This window comes from Orycteropus afer, unplaced genomic scaffold (assembly GCF_000298275.1).
Source record: "Orycteropus afer afer isolate SDZICR_OR568_19922 unplaced genomic scaffold, OryAfe1.0 scaffold00013, whole genome shotgun sequence".
Taxonomy (NCBI): Eukaryota; Metazoa; Chordata; class Mammalia; order Tubulidentata; family Orycteropodidae; genus Orycteropus; species Orycteropus afer.
The window spans coordinates 22,092,458-22,112,251 of NW_006921600.1; the positions used below are offsets into that span (position 1 = coordinate 22,092,458).

At 40.9% G+C, this 19,794-nt stretch overlaps 1 protein-coding gene across 1 annotated transcript in view; it reads right to left on the reverse strand.

Moving 5' to 3' along the window:
• Positions 1 to 19,794, reverse strand: part of RHEX (regulator of hemoglobinization and erythroid cell expansion) — a 41,947-nt gene that overhangs the window by 17,982 nt on the left and 4,171 nt on the right. The window contains exon 2 of the mRNA XM_007953889.1: positions 19,345 to 19,396. Coding sequence (XP_007952080.1) covers positions 19,345 to 19,396 — 52 coding nt within the window. The remainder of the gene's footprint in view (positions 1 to 19,344; positions 19,397 to 19,794) is intronic.

Sequence of the window (19,794 nt, forward strand, 5' to 3'; positions counted from 1 at the left end):
AAAAAAAAAAAAAAAAGAAAAAAGAAAAACACTAGGACCGCCAAAGGGTAAATGAATAAAGAACATGGAGGAGAAAATTCACAAGTAATCCAAAATTGGCCCAAAACCACTATTGCAAAAGAGATACGCAGGGTGGATTATAAAAATGAAAAATGGGAAACAATCTAAATAGAAAACTAAAATTAATTAAATTAGTGCTAAGGCATAGAAAGGAATATGTCATAGCCATTTAAAATTATATTTAGGAAGAAGTAATCTGAGGAAGAGATTTCCTTATATGAAAAACAAAGAATGAAAAAGTAGGATGCAATTATATTGAGCTACATACAATATGATCACAAGTTTGCAAAAAAAAAAAAAAAAGAAAATTGTAAAGAAAGAAAACTCTGGGTTATTTTTTCTCTAACGTATTAATTTGATGGTAACCCACCTAAATCAACTAAGTTAATTCACCAAACCCAGAATACTTCATTGACAATATTTTGTATATTAATATAGATTTATTCATAAAATATATTTATGCAAAAAATCAAGGGATATTATTTAAAATGCACTTTGCTCAAAAGGGGGAAATGGAAGAAAGTACTCTGCCTGCATATACCTAAATATTAACAAGACCAGGTGCTGTGACTGTGGATAATATTTATTTAATTCTTTTTACTTTCTATTATTTTAAAAGTTTTCTGCAACTAGCATGCATTATTTTTCCAATCAGGAAAAAAATATTTTAAGAGTATTGAAACAAATCCAGAGTTTATGAGTGCGTTAAATGAACATGGCACTACATTACGCAGATAAAGAAAGATTAATTCATTTGAATAATTTATCTACATACCAATTATATTTCATCAGCTGAACATTTGGCATCATGTTAATAGAGCATTGAGATAATCAGCTGAATGTCTGGACTTCAATCAATCAAATTTATGGAGTGAGCTGTGTGCACGGTGTTCTCTGAAATACTCTGGTGGACATGAAGAAGGGCTGCATTTTCAAGGGCTCACACAGAACTTGGGAAATCAAGACATTACTATGTGAAATAACAGAAAACAGCACTACAGGTGCCATAGGTAAGACATGAATTTTCAGAAGCAGTGGTATCGATAATATGTGATATTTCAGAGGAAAAAGAGATTCCTACACAACAGAACATTCAGGTAGGAGTCCAAGCGGGAATTATTTGAAGAACAGGCAATGGATGGGTGGCGAGCTAGGGAATAGCAACTCAGCTAAAGTATCTGCCACACTTGGCTATAGGACATGGCTTAAGTGGAACTGATTGCCTCAACTAAAGTTAGAGATGTGAGCACATGTCAAACAAGTTAATGTTTAGGAAAGTAACCGTACAAGAAAGGGTTGGAAAATGGTGAAAAGTGGAGAATAAGTGGCCAGGTGGATTGGGTTTGGAATTTCAGCTCTGGACTTCTTGGCTGTAAGTTGTTTCACCTCTCTGGGCCTCAGTAGTTTGCCTGAGAGATGGCGATGACATCTGTTTCTTTCTCTTTTTTTTCACTCACACATGTGGTGGCTTACTATGTGCTGTTGTTGCTGTGATGTGCTGTCGAGTTGGACCTGACTCATAGCAACTATGTGCTAGCATCATACAAAACATTTGACATAAGCTATCTTATTTAATTCTCAGAATAACAACTTTATAAGGTAGATACTATTGTTTTCTCCACCTGACATATGAAGAGACCAAGTTGTAATCTCCGTGGAGGGGGCAGAATTGAAATCCAAGCCGTTTGGTGCCAGTTTTCCCTGTACTGCACACAGTACTTAAAATACTTAGTTGAGTGCCTGGCTTAGTAGAGGGGTTGATCCTCAGACTTAGAACAAAGTATTCAATCCTAAATTATCTATATAAACACAGTGATTTCCTCAGGGCCCTGTAAGAAAACTGGCCACACTCATGCTTTCTAATGGAAGGTATAAGCAACCTAGTGTACAAAGCTATGTGGTCCTGGGAAGTTCCTGGTCCTACATGGTCCCCGTTCCTAAGACATGTCCATGCACCAGGGGATAGAAAAAGTTCAAACACCTGGCCTGGAAAAGGAACAAGTGGGCCTGCCCAACACCAGGAGGAGGAGGGAAATCTACTGTGGATCCAGCTCTGGTCATGAAATGGAACCTAGATCAACATTCCAACTCAGTAACTTTATAAAATCAGTCACTGTGGGCAAGTCACTTTCTCTTTTGGAGCTCCAGTTTTACTGTCTATAAAAGAAGGCAAACAGGTTAAAGAGACTTAGTTCTGACATTTTGCTGTTCTAGAATTCTATGAGTCTATAAAATTGAATGTAAAAGGGACACGTAAATTAAAAGAAATAGCAACTTCAAATCCCACTCAGCCACCTCTCTCTAGCACACTTATTCCCTCCCAGGCATGGACACTGTTGATTTTTTAGGATGAAAACAAATCATCTAAAGTTTCTAATCAGTAATTTTGGGGATAGTATTTTTGCAAGATATTACTAAGGGTGAATACAGCCTCAATGCAACTTAGTTCCGAGATGAAAACACAAAGGATTGTGAGCAATTTAGATAGTAGTTGCTAGTTCCCACAAAACTCCAGGAGAATTGGCAGAGGCCAAATTATGCTCCCATTTCATAGATTTTCCAACCAAGTTTCAGAGAAATGAAACACTGTCTGCAGATTATGCTCAGTTTTTGAGTACTTTATTGGTTAGGAGCATGTCTTGTTCATACATATTTCACACTGCATAATTTCTAGTGCAATACTTAGGGACAGTGTGTGGGGAAAAGCACTTTGTAACACTCTGCACACATTGCAGTTAAATTAATATATGCATAATAAACCCTGTTGGGAAGGGGTCATTTAATGTCCCTGAGCCCCAGTTTCTTCCTCTGTTAAACAGGAATTTAAATATCTCCATACAGAACCACTACGAGGGTTAAATGAGATCACGGAAGCTTACAGCACAGTACCTGCCTCATCACAGGAACTCAGGGCCAGGGCTTCAAGGGTATCACCTAGGCATTCTAACAGGGCTCTGAACTCAGAATGATCCCATGATTTGTTTAATGTTCTGCTATGGCCATTTAAAAATTCTTAATAATGTTTGAACAAGGGGCCTTGCATTTTCCTTTTGCATTGGGCCCTGCAAATTATACAACCAATCCTGCCCAAGGCATTAGTTTGAGCACAATTGTCAAAACTCACACAATGTGGTCAATACTAGAACAAGAAGCAAGCTCAGTTAATCAACAAGCATCCCTTGAGCATCTAATCTACACTCCTACACACTGCACCCTTGGAGCACAGAGATGATGAACAGAGGTCTGGTCTAAGAACACAATTCTGTACTAACGGCCTCCTGAAGAATTTTCTTTCACTGTTTCACCTTGATCAAAGAAACTATTAATAATTCCGACACCTTTAGAGCTATTGTGAGTATTAAATGCATTACTCTGTATAAAGCTCTTGCTAGCTGAAAGTGAAGAGGACTTGAAGCACTTACTGATGAAGATCAAAGACTACAGCCTTCAGTATGGATTACACTTCAACACACAGAAAACAAAAGTCCTCACAATTGGACCAATAAGCAACATCATGATCAATGGAGAAAAGATTGAAGTTGTCAAGGATTTCATTTCACTTGGATCCACAATCGATGCCCATGGAAGCAGCAGTCAAGAAATCAAACGATGTGTTGCATTGGGCAAATCTGCTACAAAAGACCTCTTTGAAGTGTTAAAAAGCAAAGATATTACTTTGAGGACTAAGGTGCACCTGACCCAAGCCATGATCTTTTCAATCACCTCACACTCATGTGAAAGCTAGCCAGTGAATAAGGAAGACCAAAGAAAAATTGATGCCTTTGCATTATGGTCTTGGTGAAGAATATTAAATGTACCATGGACTGCCAGAAGAACAAACAAATCTATCTTGGAAGAAGTACAGCCAGAGTGCTCCTTAGAAGTGAGGATGGAGAGACTTTGTCTTATTTTCTTTGCTCATGTTGTCAAGAGAGACCAGTCCCTGAAGAAGGACATCATGCTTGGTAAAGTAGAGGGTCAGCAAAAAAGAGGAAGACCCTCAACAAAATTGACTGATACAGCGGCTGCCACAATGCGCTCAGACATAGCAACAACTGTGAGTATGGCATGGGACCAGGCAGCATTTCACTTTTTTGTACATAGATAGGGTCACTGTGAGTCAGAACTGACTCGGTGGCACCTAACAAAAATAACAAGAAAATGTAAAGCTCTTAGAACAGCTCCTGGCATTGTTACTGTTGTTGGGAGCCACGGAGTTAATTTTTGGCTCATAGCAACCCCATAGAATTTTCTAGGCTGTGGTCTATATAGAAGCAGATCACTGAGTTTTTCTCCCATGGAGCCACTGGGTGGGTTCAAACTGTCAACCTTTCGGTTAGCAGCTGAGACCTTAACCACTGAGCTACCAGGACTCCCTCCTGGCACATAATAAATCCCATATAAGGCTCAACTATTATTGTTTATTGTTGTTGGCTTTTCCTTGCCCCAGTGTTTTCGTAGCTTTTCTCTTCAACAGCATGTGTTTTCTGACTACCTGTTACAACCTTTTCAAGTTCCTAGACTGTCCCCTCCCCTTCACACATAATTGTCCTGTGTAGCTCAGAACAAATCTCAAGGAAAACACTCTTGGGGGAAAATATCTCTGGGATCTTATTCCCAGCTGATGTACAAAGAATAATCAATAACAGAGCACTTTTCTAGACACTCACTGTACATTGTCTGTAATCCTTATAGCCATTCTGGAAAGTGTGTCTTTTTATACCCAAGTTACAGGTAAGAAAACTGAGGTTCACAAAGGTTTAGTGACTAGAAATAACAGAGTGGGGATGTGAAGCCAGTTCTGCCTGGATCTAGAGTCTATGATTCCGGCTGAATCCCTGATGGCTGCAGTTGCTACCACAGACAGACCTCAGGTCTCAGGAGCGAGAGAGACTTATATCCAAAAAATACAAACCACTGAATCTTAGGCTTACCAGGATAACTACAGAGTGAATTCTATATCCTGGAATCCCAACACTTAAACAGAGAATCTTCTCTAACACTTGCATACACACACACACACACACACACACAATCCTCAAACTAACTTAAAAGCTTACCTACCCAGATAGTACTTACCACCCAGCACCATGAGCAAGGTCTGGTCTCACCTTTCCTTTCAATGATGTCCTGATGGAAGCCTCCCCCTCAGCCCCACCCGGATTTTTTTCCTTCACTGAAGGTCAGTCACAAATGTTTCATCATTTCCAAACAGGGCGGGACACTGCTGCTCTGAGGATAGCAATCTAGCAGAATGAAGTGACAGATAACCCTTCTATTGCTTCGGTCCCGCTCTGCCACGCTCCCCAGTGCAAATAGTTTGTGTAGATGAAGAAGATTAGGGGGTCTCTTTCCATCTGTGCATGTATTTAAATATGCACTTAGCCTGGTAGAGTAGAAAGAACACTGGAGGAGGAATCAGAGGCCTGGGTTCAAGCCTCAGCTGTGATACTAACTTGCTGCATGGGCACAGACAAATCACTTCCCCATTGTGGGCCTCATGTTCTTCCTCTATGAAATGAAAAAGTGGATCTCGAGATATCAGCAAACCCTTCTTCCAACTCAGCTTGTCTCTGTTTCTGTATGTGGTATGGCTGTAAATTAAGAGAGTGTGTCTGGGACATTTGGCAACTGCTGAGAATAACGTTCAAAGACAATTTCTTTGACATTGAATATCTAAGAAAGCCAACCTAAAATGGCTGTCACAGTTTGTATCATAGATAGTGCCAGGAAGAGATGAAAGGTGGACTTCAGTCTCCTGGAATCTTAGGCTAAAATATTGAGATCTAAACTTTGAGGTGAAGAAGAATGGGAAGAGGATAAAATGACACAAATATAAAACCAAGACGTAGAACTGAGCCTCTGTGATGTGCCCCCACCCAGGGCAACCTGGTTATGGTTGCAGAGTCAGATGTATTCAGGTTTGAATCTTGGCTCCACTATTTGGTAGCTGTGTAACTTGGGGAAAATTACTTAATCTCTCTGACCCTTAGTTTTCTTATCTGTAAAACTGGGTTAATAGTAAATACAAATAAATAGGCAAAACACTTAACAGAGGACCCTTTCTCTGGTAAACAACAAATGGTAGCTATGAAGAGTCTTACTCTCTAAATGCTGATCAGAAAGCCATTTCACTCAATGTTTTATGACCCAGTGATGCTCACCGTGAACTTATGTCTATAGCTGCAGTTGTCTTTCTTTTCCATAGCTTATGTTGACAAAATGAAGCCTCTTTAACACTCAAGATTTTAGGAATGTACCAGGCCACTGCCAGCTGTGGTAATTTTCTAAGCAGGGTCACCACACCCTCCAGGGCCCCTGCCAGTATCAATATACACTTCTCTTTGATGCTGATTCTGCCATAGTTTAAGTAATTAACTCTAGCCAAGTCAGCCTAGAAGTCCCTGGAAGGGTATGAACTGTTAATGTGTTCAGCTACTAACTGAAAGGTTGGAAGTTCAAGTCTATCCAGAGGTGCCTTGGAAGAAAGATCTGGCAATCTATTAAAAAACAAAAAAACAGTCATTGAAAACCCTGTGGAGCACAAGTCTACTCTGACACACATGGAGTCACCATAAGTCAGAATCAACTCACTAGCAAGTGGGTTATAGTCAATCTATATGAATCAAGCCCAGATTCTTTGCTTCCTGCTTCTATTACTCCTTTACTGAATCCAGAGGCCAAGGTCGGATAACATTCACACTGCTCTAGTCTTCTGTGTGGACCACTCTTAGACCAGAACCTTCCATGATAATATGCCGAGGTTCACAGTATCTTCAGTTGTTAAGGATCTTTAAACAATGACACATTTTGAGTCCTCCATGTGTCACTTTGGAGATTCTTATTTAAATGGAGATGGGGCATCTTTAACACATGTCAGATATGGTGAAACTTCAGTAATTACACTTTCAGATAATCCAATACTAAGACAGCACTGCAATAATATGTTTCCCTCTTTGTAAGTCTTATAAGTATTGTCAACCACTCAGAAAGGGATCAGTTGCAGGAGATCCTGGACAGAGTGGGAGAACAATGTGGAATAAAACTCAAAATCATAAAGAAAAAAAAAAAAGAAAGAAAACACCTTTGCTACTCTTTGCAGGAGAATCAGAAGAATCTCCTGCAAAGAATCTTCCACTGTTCAATCACCCTGATATGTGTTTGCATAATACCTTATCTGTATACTTGCATTTTTTTGCTGTTATGATAGAGCCTGGTGAGACCCATAAGACTATGGCCCCTAATAACCCTTCAGGCCTAGAATTGAACTCACTCCCGTGGCTTCCAGCCAAACAATTGTTGTTGTTGCTATGTGCCATCGAGTCGGTCCCGACTCACAGCGACCCCTCCTTGGGTTTCTGAGGCAGTATCACTACGGAAGTAGATTGCCCCATCTTCTTTCTGAGGAATGGCTGGTGGGTTTGAACCACCAGCCTTCTGGTTAGTAGTCAAGTGCCTTAGGCACTATGCTACCAGAGCTTCTAGCCAAACAATAGACAGGCGTATATGGTGAACATTTACCCCAGGTAAATACACTCCTTAGAACAATCAATAACGAGAGAACAGAAGGGCAGTGTTTGCACAGGGAGATAGCTCAGGGGGCAGGAATGCATAGGAAAGAAGGACATAGGGAAGAGGTAACTACAGGGAGGAAGTGGGAAGAGAACTGTTACATTGTGGGGATTGCAGTCAATGTCATGAAACAAAACGTATATGAACTTCTGAATGCAAAATGAATTTACTCTGTAAATTTTCACCCAAATAACAATAAAATTAAAAAATGAAAAAAGGATTGTCAGAGTTTAGTGGAAAGTCCACTTCACTTGAACCTCAGTGAGTTGGAAATCAAGGCATTTAACCTCTCTGGACTATATTCTCCTCATATATAATTATAAGGAGTTTGGATTTATAATTTCTAGCATCCATTCTGCTCTAAATTTCTATGATTTTGTGTATTATATATCATCCACATCTCTTCTCTAAATAGCAAGTTTGGATTATTCAGTCTGTTTTATCCTCTCTGTATACACAGTAGACAAAACTCTGCTTGGCACCTAGTAGGTGCTCAACAAATGTTTGTGGCATTGATAACTGAGTGAGTGGATTAAAGGGCTCTGTTACACATATATGGTGTATGCAAGCAACTTACACGCTGTAATTAATCACGTAACTAATTGTAATAAGCAATTGCTAAAGATGATTCCCTCCCAAAGGCCTTTAACCTCCTCCTGCCTGGAGGGCACTGGAAATGTCTCCATACTGGTGCTCCTCCGCTGCCCAGGTCTGGGTCGGACTCAAGCTGCCAGGTCCCTGTGATATGACCTTTCTCTCTGCCCTGAGCTGACAGACTCCAGCCCCAAGGGTAGGATGTGAGGGGAGATCAGAAGAGTGATAAATGAAGATAGACCATCAACAGGAAGCTACTTCTGATAGTTTATCATCTGGCAGGGAAGGAGCCCCTGATGGGGGTCGATAACACACTTTCACCTCCTGCCCCCTTTCAAGAGGAAACTGCCTCTCTTCTGAGCTTCTTTCTCTTGCACAATGTCCCTAGTATTTGTGGGACATATGTCTTGCAGAGAACACAGCTACTCTTTGCAGGAGAATCAATTTCCTCTGTCCTTTTTTAAGCAGGAAACGGTTTGTCAAGAGGATTAGGGAATTTTTTTTAAAGAAAAAAAACATACAAAAAACTCTTCCACTATTCAATCATCCTGATATGTGTTTGCATAATACCTTATCTGTATACTTGCATTTTTTTTTTTCTAGTTTTCTGCATTATAACAAGTGAGTTTTAACACCCACAGTTCTGGCTATTTCACCCTTTGCTTAAAACTCTCCAGGGGTTTCCCACTGCACTTAGGATGAAGTCCACAATCCTGCACAGGTCTACAATGCTTCATACTATGTGGCATTTGCTGCCTCTGTTAACTCTATCTTGAACCACTTGGCCTGCTTTTCTCTCGTCACATTCTAGCTAGGTTGCCTCCCACCTCAGGATATTTTCAGATGAGGGTCCTTCTACTCCAAAATAATTTTCTTAGTTTATTTAATGGCTGCCTAATATCCTCCCTTGCTGTTAGACCCCTAAATTCCAAACCATTCCCCTGGGTAATCATTCCATTATTTCCAGTGTTTTACTATAGTAGACAGCATGTAGATAAATACCTTTCTATGTACTGATTTTTGCTTTGTTTTGTTTTGTTTTTTCTTCTTTCCGATTATTTTCTTAGGATAAAGTTCCAGGAGAATAACAAAGTCAAAAGAAAAGTTGTCTTTATCGTTTTTGCATCATATTGACCTTCTGCTTTCAGAATGTCTGTTCCATTTTACAACACCATTAGCAGAGCTTGAGGGTATCTATTTCACCACATCCTGGAGAGGAGCGATTTATGATTTTTCAGCAACTTTGTGGGCTTTAATTTTTTCACATCTTGTTCATTATTTGTAATTTAAAAAACGTACTATTTATTAAGCACCAGCAACTTACCAATTGCTTAACATACACTAATGTATTCAGTCCTCATGACAACCTTATAAAGCAGATAGTATAGATACTATTGTAATGTACATACATGTAAAGTATTAGATAAAGAAGGGCTTACTTCTGCCATTTTGGTGTTTGCTTTCTAGATGCTTGTACCTTTTTTTTTCTTCACTTCCTCCATTACTGCCTTCTTTTGTGATTATTTTTATGTGTGTATGTGTGCGTGTGTATACACTGCGCACTGGTTTGATTCCCTTCTTATTTATTTGTCTGCATACTTTTCAGTTTTGTTTCTTATTGGTTGCCCTGGGAATTGCAATTAACATCTTAACTTTTTAACACACTCAAGTTTCCATTAATACCAACTTAGTTTCAATAGTATACAAAGCTTTGCTCCTTTATAGCTCTGTCTCCCCTTCTTGTTGTTGTTGTTATGTGCCATCGAGTTGTTATTATCACAGATTATATCTTTATGCCCTGTGGAGCCATGAACATAGATTCTTAATTACTGTTTTATGCATTTTTTAAAAAATCATCTATGGGAAAAACAGGTTTTACAAACCAAAAAATAAAACACTTCTGGCTTTTATGTTTACCTGTATAACTACCTTTACCATTGCTCTTTATTTTCCTCCTCTGGCTCCAAGTTACTGTCTAGTTTCCTTTTGTTTCAGCCAGCACAACTTCCTTCAGCATTTCTTGTAAGGCAGGTCTACTAGCAACAAATTCCCCAGTTTTTCTTTACCTGAGAATGTCTTAATTTCTCCTTCATTTTTTTTCTTTTTTAAAAATGTTATTTATTTTTTGTCATTATTGAGAATATACAAAACATAACATAAACCAGTTCAACAGTTTCTACAATTACAACTTAGTAACATTGATTACATTCTTTAGGTTGTACAACCATTTTCACCCTCCTTCTCTGTGCTTTTGTTGTTGTTGTTGTTTTCTCTGAGTTGTTCCTCCATATTAACATAAACTCACTGTCCATTGAGGTTCCTACTTAATCTTTCAAGTTGCTATTGTCAATTTGATCCCATATAGATAATTCTTAAAAAAGTATAATGCTCAAGGCAGACATTTTTTACTAGTTAAGGTAGACTATTGTTTGGTTTTAAGAAGACTTCAGGAAATATTTTTGGTTTAAAGTTTAAAGATTGTCTCAGGGCAATAGTTTCAGAGGTTCACCCAACCTTCATGGTTCCAGGAAGTCTGGAGACCATGAGAATTTGAAATTCTGTTCTACATGTTCTCCCTTTTGATCAGGATTCTTCTATGAAATCTTTTATCAAATGTTCAGTAATGGTAGCCAGACACCATCCAGTGCTTCTGGTCTCATGGCAAAGGAGGCCGTTGTTCATGGAGGCAATTAGCCATACATTCTGTTTCTTCCCCCTATTCCTGACTCTTCTTCTTCCTCTGTTGCTCCAGGTGTTGTACCTTGGATAGCTGCTTGCAAACTTTTAAGACCCCAGGCACTACTCAATGAACTAAGGGGTAGAATAAAACATTAACTGGAATGTCCCATGAAAGCATGACCCTAAACCTCCAAACCAAGAGACCAAACCCCATTATGTGTTTGGTTTGTATATAAACAGCCTCAGCAGCTATTCTTTTTTGTTGTTGCTATTGTAAATATATCTAAAATCAAACTTTTGCCTGTTGAACTTTTTACAGGTGTACAACTTATTGGCAATACTTACAGTAATCAGTTGTGCAACTCTATTTCCAGATAGAAAATTCTTGACAGTTGACAGTTTCTTTTCCTTTCAGTATTTAAATACATCATTCCACTGCCTTCTGGACTCTATGGTTTCTTTTGGGCTATCAGCTATTAATCTTATTGAGGAAACTTGTATGTGATAAGTCACTTCTTTCTTGCTGCTTCCAAGTTCTCTTTTTGGCTCTGTCTTTCCTCATGGAATGATATCATTGTTGATGTCAAATGGATCTTGGCTGAAAGCAGAGAACACCAGGAAGATGTTTACCTGTGTTTTATTGACTATATAGTGGTATTCTACTGTGTACATCATAACAAATTATGGATAACATTACAAAGAATGGGAATTTCAGAACACTTAATTGTGCTTGTGTACACCAAAAGGCAGTTGTTCTAACAGAACAAGGGAATACGGCATGATTTAAAATCAGAAAAGATGTGCACCAAGGTTATCTCCTTTAGCCACACTTATAATATGAGAGGATGGACTCTATGAAGAAGAATGTGGTATCAGGATTGAAGGAAGACTCATTAACAACCTGTGATAAGCAGATTCTGTTCCTTGTCCTTGCTTGCCAACAGTGAAGGTGACTTGAAGCATTTACTGATGAAGATCAAAGACTACAGCCTTCATTATGGATTATACCTCAACATAAACAAAATAAAAATCCTCACAACTGTACCAATAAGCAACGTCATAATAAACAGAGAAAATATGGTATACATCACTTAATGTCCATGATACATTGTGTGAAATAGTATGTTATGTGATTTGGATGTTGTGTGAACATCATATTTTATATAGTATATGTCTGTATATATTCAGTACACTTATATCAAAGTAAGCTGCTCTGTGCAAGCTGTTCTGGCTCTCTGTTAGTGCCTGGATCTTTGGGGCTTGCAAACTTGCACCTGCAATTTTCTGCCTCTGAGTCTACAGCACTCTCCAAGCAGCCCTAGGGAGCATGGTTGGTAACAGAAGCTCCAAGCAATGGAGAAGAGTGTCCACAGCCCAGCATCTCCCTATAGGTACCAACCTGCAGGTTGGCTGAATAATGTACATGCCAATAGCAGTTATGGCAGCCACGGGAGCCATGATAGCCATGTCTCAGTGGTTGCAAGCTGCACTGCATCTTGGGGGCTGTAGCCGAGGTGCAGCAGCTTCAAGGACCAAGCTACAGCTGCCATAACATAACAAACTTGACTCCAACCCCACCTCCTGGTGCCCTTCTAAGCAAACATCTGCTCTCCACCCCACAGACATATATGTGGTTGGATGTTGCCTGAATGGACATTACACATTGAATAATTATACTGAAGTTGTTGAGGATTTCATTTTACTTGGATCAACAATCAATGCTTATGGAAGCAACGGTCAAGAAATCAAATAACGTATTGCATTAGGCAAATCTGCAGCAATAGACTTCTTTAAAATCTTAAAAAGCAAAGATGTCACTTTGATGACTAAAGTTTGCCTGACCCAAGCCATGGCCTTCTCAATTACCTCACATTCATGTGAAAGCTGAACAATGAATAAGGAAGACTGAAGAAGAATTGACACATTTGAATTATGGTGTTGGTTAAGAATATTTGTATGGATAAGATGACTGTGTTCCCGCCGTCTGGATGCCGACCACTGCCATAAAATTGGATCTCCTCAAGACTGAAACACATTCTCTTATGAAAACAAGACCAGCCACTCCTCGGAAGGAAGGTTAGGCAATCCTACTTCCGTAGTGATACTGCCTCGGAAACCCAAGGAGGGGTCGCTATGAGTCAGGGCCGACTCGACGGCACATAACAACAACAACAACAACATGAAAACAAGAATCCTTTTGGAATGAGGAAAGTCCCTCCACATTAATCAATTTCATAAATCTGGGCCTTTGTACATTGAGTGTCCCCCTCCTCCTACTTGGCTAGCCTACTTTGTGCATAGATTTCCTGCTACTGGTTTATGTCTGTTTTAACTCCCCACCTAGATCATCAGCTCCTTAAGAAAATGAAAAATTAGGGACCGTGTAATTTATTTATTTGTTGGATTCCTGTTTATAAAGAGCTGCTGCTGAATTATACTTAAAGCAGATTTTTTTTTCTTTTAAAATGAACACACTTCTGTGGATTAGCTCGCAGCCCAACAGTAGAAAGACATACAAGCAGAACACCTACCCCAGAGAGATACACCCACATACCCTAGGGAGATGCACCCCTTAGATCAATCAACGGTGAGGCCTCGGAGGAGCAGCATTCACACACAGGGAAAGCTGGACAGACAGGAATGCATAGATAAGAAGGGCACAGGGAAGGGGTTGTCATAGGGAGGAGGGGGAGGAGACCTTTTTATGGTTGGGGATTGTAATCGGACCATTAAAAGAAAAGTATTTTAACTGATAATGACTGCTTCCTTCTAATAATAGCAACATAGTCCTGCCGATGTAGTTCATTCAACTGATCAATGGGAGAAATTTCCTTATAACATCATTATTTACAATCAGTTCATAATAACACCCACATTTTCCACAGCAATTTAGTTTGCAGAATAATTTCCTATATCATCATCAGACAGTACTTATTGGTAAAGTAGTCATTATTATTTTCATTTTGCAGGTAAGAAAACCTGGACTTACAGATATTAGTTCACTTGCCAAATTAGTTCACTTGTTCACAGTTTGATAGTGAAGAGCGGAGACTAACAGCTGATGGGCCAGTGATGGGCCAAGAATGGTGGGGAGGGGTCGTAGGAACTGTCTATTCTGGAAACAGGCATTACAGGGTATACTGTTGTTGTTGTTGTTAGCTGCTGTTGAGTAGGCCCCCAATTCATGATGACTCCATGTGTAACAAAATATAACTGCCCCATAGTGTTTTCTTGGCTGTAATCTTTATAGAAGCAGATTGTCAGGCCATTGGGTGGGTTCACTCTGCCACCCTTTCAGGTAGCAGTTGATTGCACCACCCAGCTCCTGCATTGTCTGTAAAGAACTTAAAAGCAATAGTAAAACAAACTAAAGGCAATCTGTTTTTTATTATCACCATGAACCTATAATTCAAAATAATGTCAATGATAATATATCCTTCCCTGCTGGGTACTGAGAAGCTGGCTTTTTCTATTCTCTAATAGAAACATTAAGAGAGCAAGCAAGCTTCATTTCTAGAAACACAGATGTCTTTCGGGACTTTGCAAAGCATTTCATGTTCCAAAGCTCAGCCCATGTTAAAACAGAGAAATGTTTTCTTTGGGACCCTCTCCCAGGAGAAAAAATACAACTCTCACATGGCCAAATGTCTAGAAGCCCCTCAGCATACTGAACAGAATTTCCCAAGAATCTTCCAGAAGAGCAGCCTATTCATTCATTCAGCCAAATTTACCAAGCAGCTCTCAGAAAGTGATGCAATGCAGGGTTCATGGTACAGTGAGTAGCAAGGAGCATAAGATAGCTCTCCCTTTCAGGTGGATGGGTTGTGGACCACATCTTTTGAGGACAAGCTGGAGGAATTTATCTTCATGCTCAGAGCTTGGGCCTCCTTGAAGATTTTCATTCACTTACCCTCTGGGCTTTAACTGGAAATGCCCATAATTCTTCCACCCTCAGAAGTGCAATTACTTGCTTTAAAGTCACAAAGATTAATTCAATATTGGAGAGTCCCTAACTGCTTGAAGGACCCATTGTCTCGATTTGTCTAGGAATAAGGGGTTTTCTGGGACGTGGTACTTTCAGTGCTAAAACTGGAATAGTCTCAGGCAAATAAGGATGGTTGGTCATCCTTCAGGCTACTGAGATTCCTTAATGATTATTTAGTGTTTTTACTGCTGTTGAAATTGCCATGGGCTTCGTGCTTGGAGCACCGAGCACTTGGGCAACATCTTCAGTTAATATGTCTACAGGATCAGCTCACATGAGCCTCAGGAAGACCCCCAGAGTAGGGTTTCTCAACAGTAGCATTATTGATACTTTAAGCTGCATAATATTTACTGGGGGGGGGGGACTGACCTGTGCATTGTAGGATGTTTACCAGCATCCCTGGCCTCCACCCACCAGATTCCTGTAGCATTCATCCCCAGTTGTAACAATCAAAAACTGCCAAATGTCCTCTGGGGTGAGGTAAAATTACTCCCACTACTGCCTCACTAAGCATTTGGGGCTTTTGTACATCTATTGAGTCTGGCAGAGGAGGCATCCTGGCTATAGGCTGGGCACAGTCACCCTATTTGCCCCCATGAATGTCTAGTGGGTACTCTGTACATTCCCTAAGTAGAAGCAGAGTCAGCCTACTAGCTGGGTTCCCCCTGTGACAGTGCTGCCTAACTACATACACACACACACACACACACACACACACTGCTGTCGAGTTGAACCTGACTCATAGCGACCCCTGCTTGTGTTTCCGAGGTGGTATCGCTACGGAAGTAGATCGCCCAATCTTCCTTCCAAGGAGTGGCTGGTGGGTTTGAACTACTAGCCTACTGGTTAGCAGGCAAATGCCTTAGGCACTATGCCACCAGAGCTACCTAAGTGCCTCCTTAAACCAATTGTTCCCATGGAGTATTACACCAACACTTCTAGTCTGGGATGCTTCCTGGGGATATCAAAAGGAGTTTGAGAAATACTGCATGGAAATTCACAAAGCCCATTATATAATGAAGGTTGTGAAAAGGCCTGCAATGAAGACACCTGTTGGGATTTTACAACCCAGATTTATGTTGAGGTCAACCTATCCATTAAGGTTTAAATACAATTGGCTCAATTCCCCAACTTTAGGTTCTTTGGAAACTCAAGTGCCCTCCCTGAGAGTTCTGAGAATTTCCAGAGGGACTTCGTTGTTACTTCTGGCTCAGATTTCAGCCCCTTTCGCCTCTTATCAAATTCTCCAACTCATTCATATTGCACCTTTTACCACTTCCCCCTTGGTTCTGCTCTATGCTGACCAAGATGTGGATTTCAGTCTCCTTCCCCTGATTTCCCCTTCCCCAAAATGCTCACACAAGGTATTTGTGTATTCAGTGGGCTTATGAAGGTTTGTGGTGGCAGAAGTCATTTGCGTCTCCATGATTTTTACCCTCCAACCAGTGCAACCAACAAGTTGACATCAAACTGATTCAGATTCATGGTGACTCCATGTGCATTAGGGTAGGACTGTTCTCCACAGGGTTTTCAATGGTTGCTTTATTTGGATGTAGATTACCAGGCCTTTCTTCTGAGGTACCTCCAACCTTACAACCCTTCAGTTAGCAGCTGAGACCATTGACTGCATCACCCAGAGATTCTCATCTCAAAACTTTCCTCATAGACTCTTAACTCTACTTTTCCAGGCCCCCTTCTACTTCCATATCAGCTCAACTTTCCTCACATTATTGTGCAGAACAACTTCTTACTCTGTCTTGGACTTACCTTTGCATTTTCAAAGTCTCATTAACAGGTGACTACATAATTTATCCTCCAACTGAGACGTTTTTGAGAGTGAAAGTAGCCCTCATAATAAACTTACTGAGAAAACAGGACATCCCAGACAAACTAAGACTTGTGATTATCCTATCTCTTCTAAAACAGGGAACCACTAAAAACAAAACAAAACAAAACAACCATTGCAGTTGAGCCAATTCTGACTCATAGCGTCCCTATAGAACAGAGCAGAACTGGCCCATAGTAGCCACTGGTGGGTTAGAGCCACTGACCTTTCAGTTAGAAGTCTAGAAGCTGACTGCTTAACTACTATGCCACCAGAGCTCCTATAAATTCCTAACTGGGAGGAACCAAACCGAAAAATACTAACTCACTGCCATCGAGTTGATTCTGACTCATAGCAACCCCCATTGGATTTCCAAGGCTGTAAATCTTTACGGAAGTAGATTGCCCCATCTTCCTCCCATGGAACAGCTGCTGGGTTTGAACCATGAACCTTCTGGTTAGCAGCCAAATGCCTTACTCACTATGCCACCAGAGCTCCTTAACAGGGAGGAACAAAAGAGACAAAATCCAGAAGCTGGCCCTGAATGGTATGACTCCCCCTCCTCAATTCTTGCCTTAGGAAAGGGAAAGCTGGGAAGGGCTCCTTTGCTGGCCTATCAGGAGCCTGCCTCCAGGGCTGGGTGTGGTTTGGGTGAACATGCGCCTTTTGTCTCATATGGCACTCCTCTCCATAAGAAATGCACTTTGATTCCAGGAGAATTGAAAGAAATACCCAGCCAGCTACCTCCATCAGAATGTTTATATGCATTTTTTATAAAACACATACACAACTGAATTTCCATTTAATGGGATAAAAAACATTTGAAGATCAACAATGGTGATAGGGGTACAACACGGTCAATATAATTGTTGTTGTTATGTGCCGTCGAGTGGGATCCAACTCATAGCGACTCCTCCTTGGGTTTCTGAGGTGATATCACTACAGAAGTAGATTGCTCAACCTTCCTTCTGAAGAGTGACTGGTGGGTTTGAATCGCCAGCTTTCTGGTTAGCAGTCAAGTGCCTTAGGCACTACACTACTAGAGCTCAACTGAATTGTACATTTAAAAAGCATTAAAATGGCAAATGTTTTATTGTATATATTTTACCACAACAAAAATGAGATAATAACCAATCTCACAGACTGACTTTGAGGCTCAAATTTAAAACAAAAAAAATGCATATACACAAGTGAAAAAGCTGTATGAGGATCCCAGCTGAACAGAGTCTGATCTCTCCCCACTCCAAGCATTTCATTGGTTCCCTGTCAGTGGAATACAATGGAGGCGTATTCCACTTGGTCTGGTGAAGCCCTTCTGGCTCGATCAAAAGGGGGCATGTTGGCATAGATGGCGTATTCTTCCTCTTTCCAGGGGGCCAGGTTGATCGTGTTGGAATATATAGCATCAGCATGGCCAGGAAGATCCTTTAGAGATACAACCCCAGTTAGAAGCTCCAAAGATTTCTGAAGTAAACAGCAAGTATCTGTTGCCCCTATGGGGCAGTAAGTGGGAATATTCATTCCTTGCTGAGCAAGCTGTGGGTCTCTCTCAATCTTCAGAAATGTTCCTTTCAGGGGTCATCTCTGCCTCATGCCCACCACCCTCCATATGGGGTCTGTCTGAGGAAGAGGTGGCAGAAATGGCCAGGGGGTCCTTCTAGGTAGGGCTCATCCATCTCCTTACCGACTGGTGGGAAAAGTAGCTCTGATGCCTCAGTTGTCTTTTAAATAGTCCTAGAAAAGTTAACAAACTCAGAGTGAGTCTGAGCTGGGGTAGTGACCATCTTTACTTGGTTGATTGCTGGGCCTAGGGTTGAGCTTTGAAATGGCTAGCCCACCGTGGGGTCTATGAGACTGAGCTTAATGCCCAGGAAGACACAGGGGGAGTGAGCACCATTAGTGCACTTTATCATTTTTGTTCATTATTTTCATTAGATTATTTGGCCTCAATATTTCTTTTGGTTGGTGTGTAAAACCCATAAGTATCTATGCCAATTGCTCATATACGGCTTTCAGCATGAAGAATGTTTATCATCAGTAAATCTTGTTGCTATATTGTTCCCCAGAACTCTGGAGGATAGCTATTATTGGGCTGTATTAGCCCTAAATAGTTAGGCCCTACAGCCTGTCCACCCCCAAATTTGCTCCATGGGAAAGACACTCCCACTCCCATGCCCACTCCCAGTTTCTCTCCTTTCCTCATTCCCGCTTCCAAGGTCAGCTTATTCAACTCACTCTCATGCCTCCATTTCTTCAGGGTCATGAACAAGAGACCCACTAGGAGCAAGATGAGGACCACAACCCCAATAGAGGTGGCAATGGCCATGGTTGCTGTGCCTAAACTGAATGAAGCAAACAGGAGAAATAAGGATGATCCAGTTGCCCTGGTTGGCTTTGATGACCAACCACAAAATTGCCCTGGGGTTTTCTCACCCCAGTAGAAGCTCTTCCATTCCTGGTCTTCCACCTCCCCAAAAAGTTGATCATCCCCTGCCTCCATTTTGGGTCTCTCTCTGCCCTAACCTCCATGGCCATGACCCCAAATCACCCCCACATCTGGGCGAAGCAGACCACTTCCCCAAGCTCCGCAGCCCTCTTCTTCCTGGGATCCAGTCTTTCTCTTACCCACCTGCTGCTGAGCCCATTGAATTTCGTGTCTGACTTCACGGTGGTGGTGTTATCTGCAGAAAGAGACAGAGAAAAAGGAGAGGAGATTTGAGAGAAATTTAGCACACACATGCAAATGAGCTCTACAAGATCCTAAATGGTGATTAATGTTAGCTGCCATTTACTGGGGACTTATTATATGCCAGGCACATTCATTCTCTCATCTAATGTTCATAAATATACAATGTTGTTGTTGTTTTTGAGTCATCTCCAACTCATAGTGACCCTATGCACAGCAGAATGAAGCCCTGCACGGTCTTTCACCAGCCTCACTATCCTTGCTATACAATGACGTCAGTCTAGACTGACTTATTGCCGTTGAGTTGATCTCAACTCACAGCAACCTGCCTTGGGTTTCCGAGGTGGTATCTCTACGGAAGTAGATTGCCCAGTCTTCCTTCTAGGAGTGGCT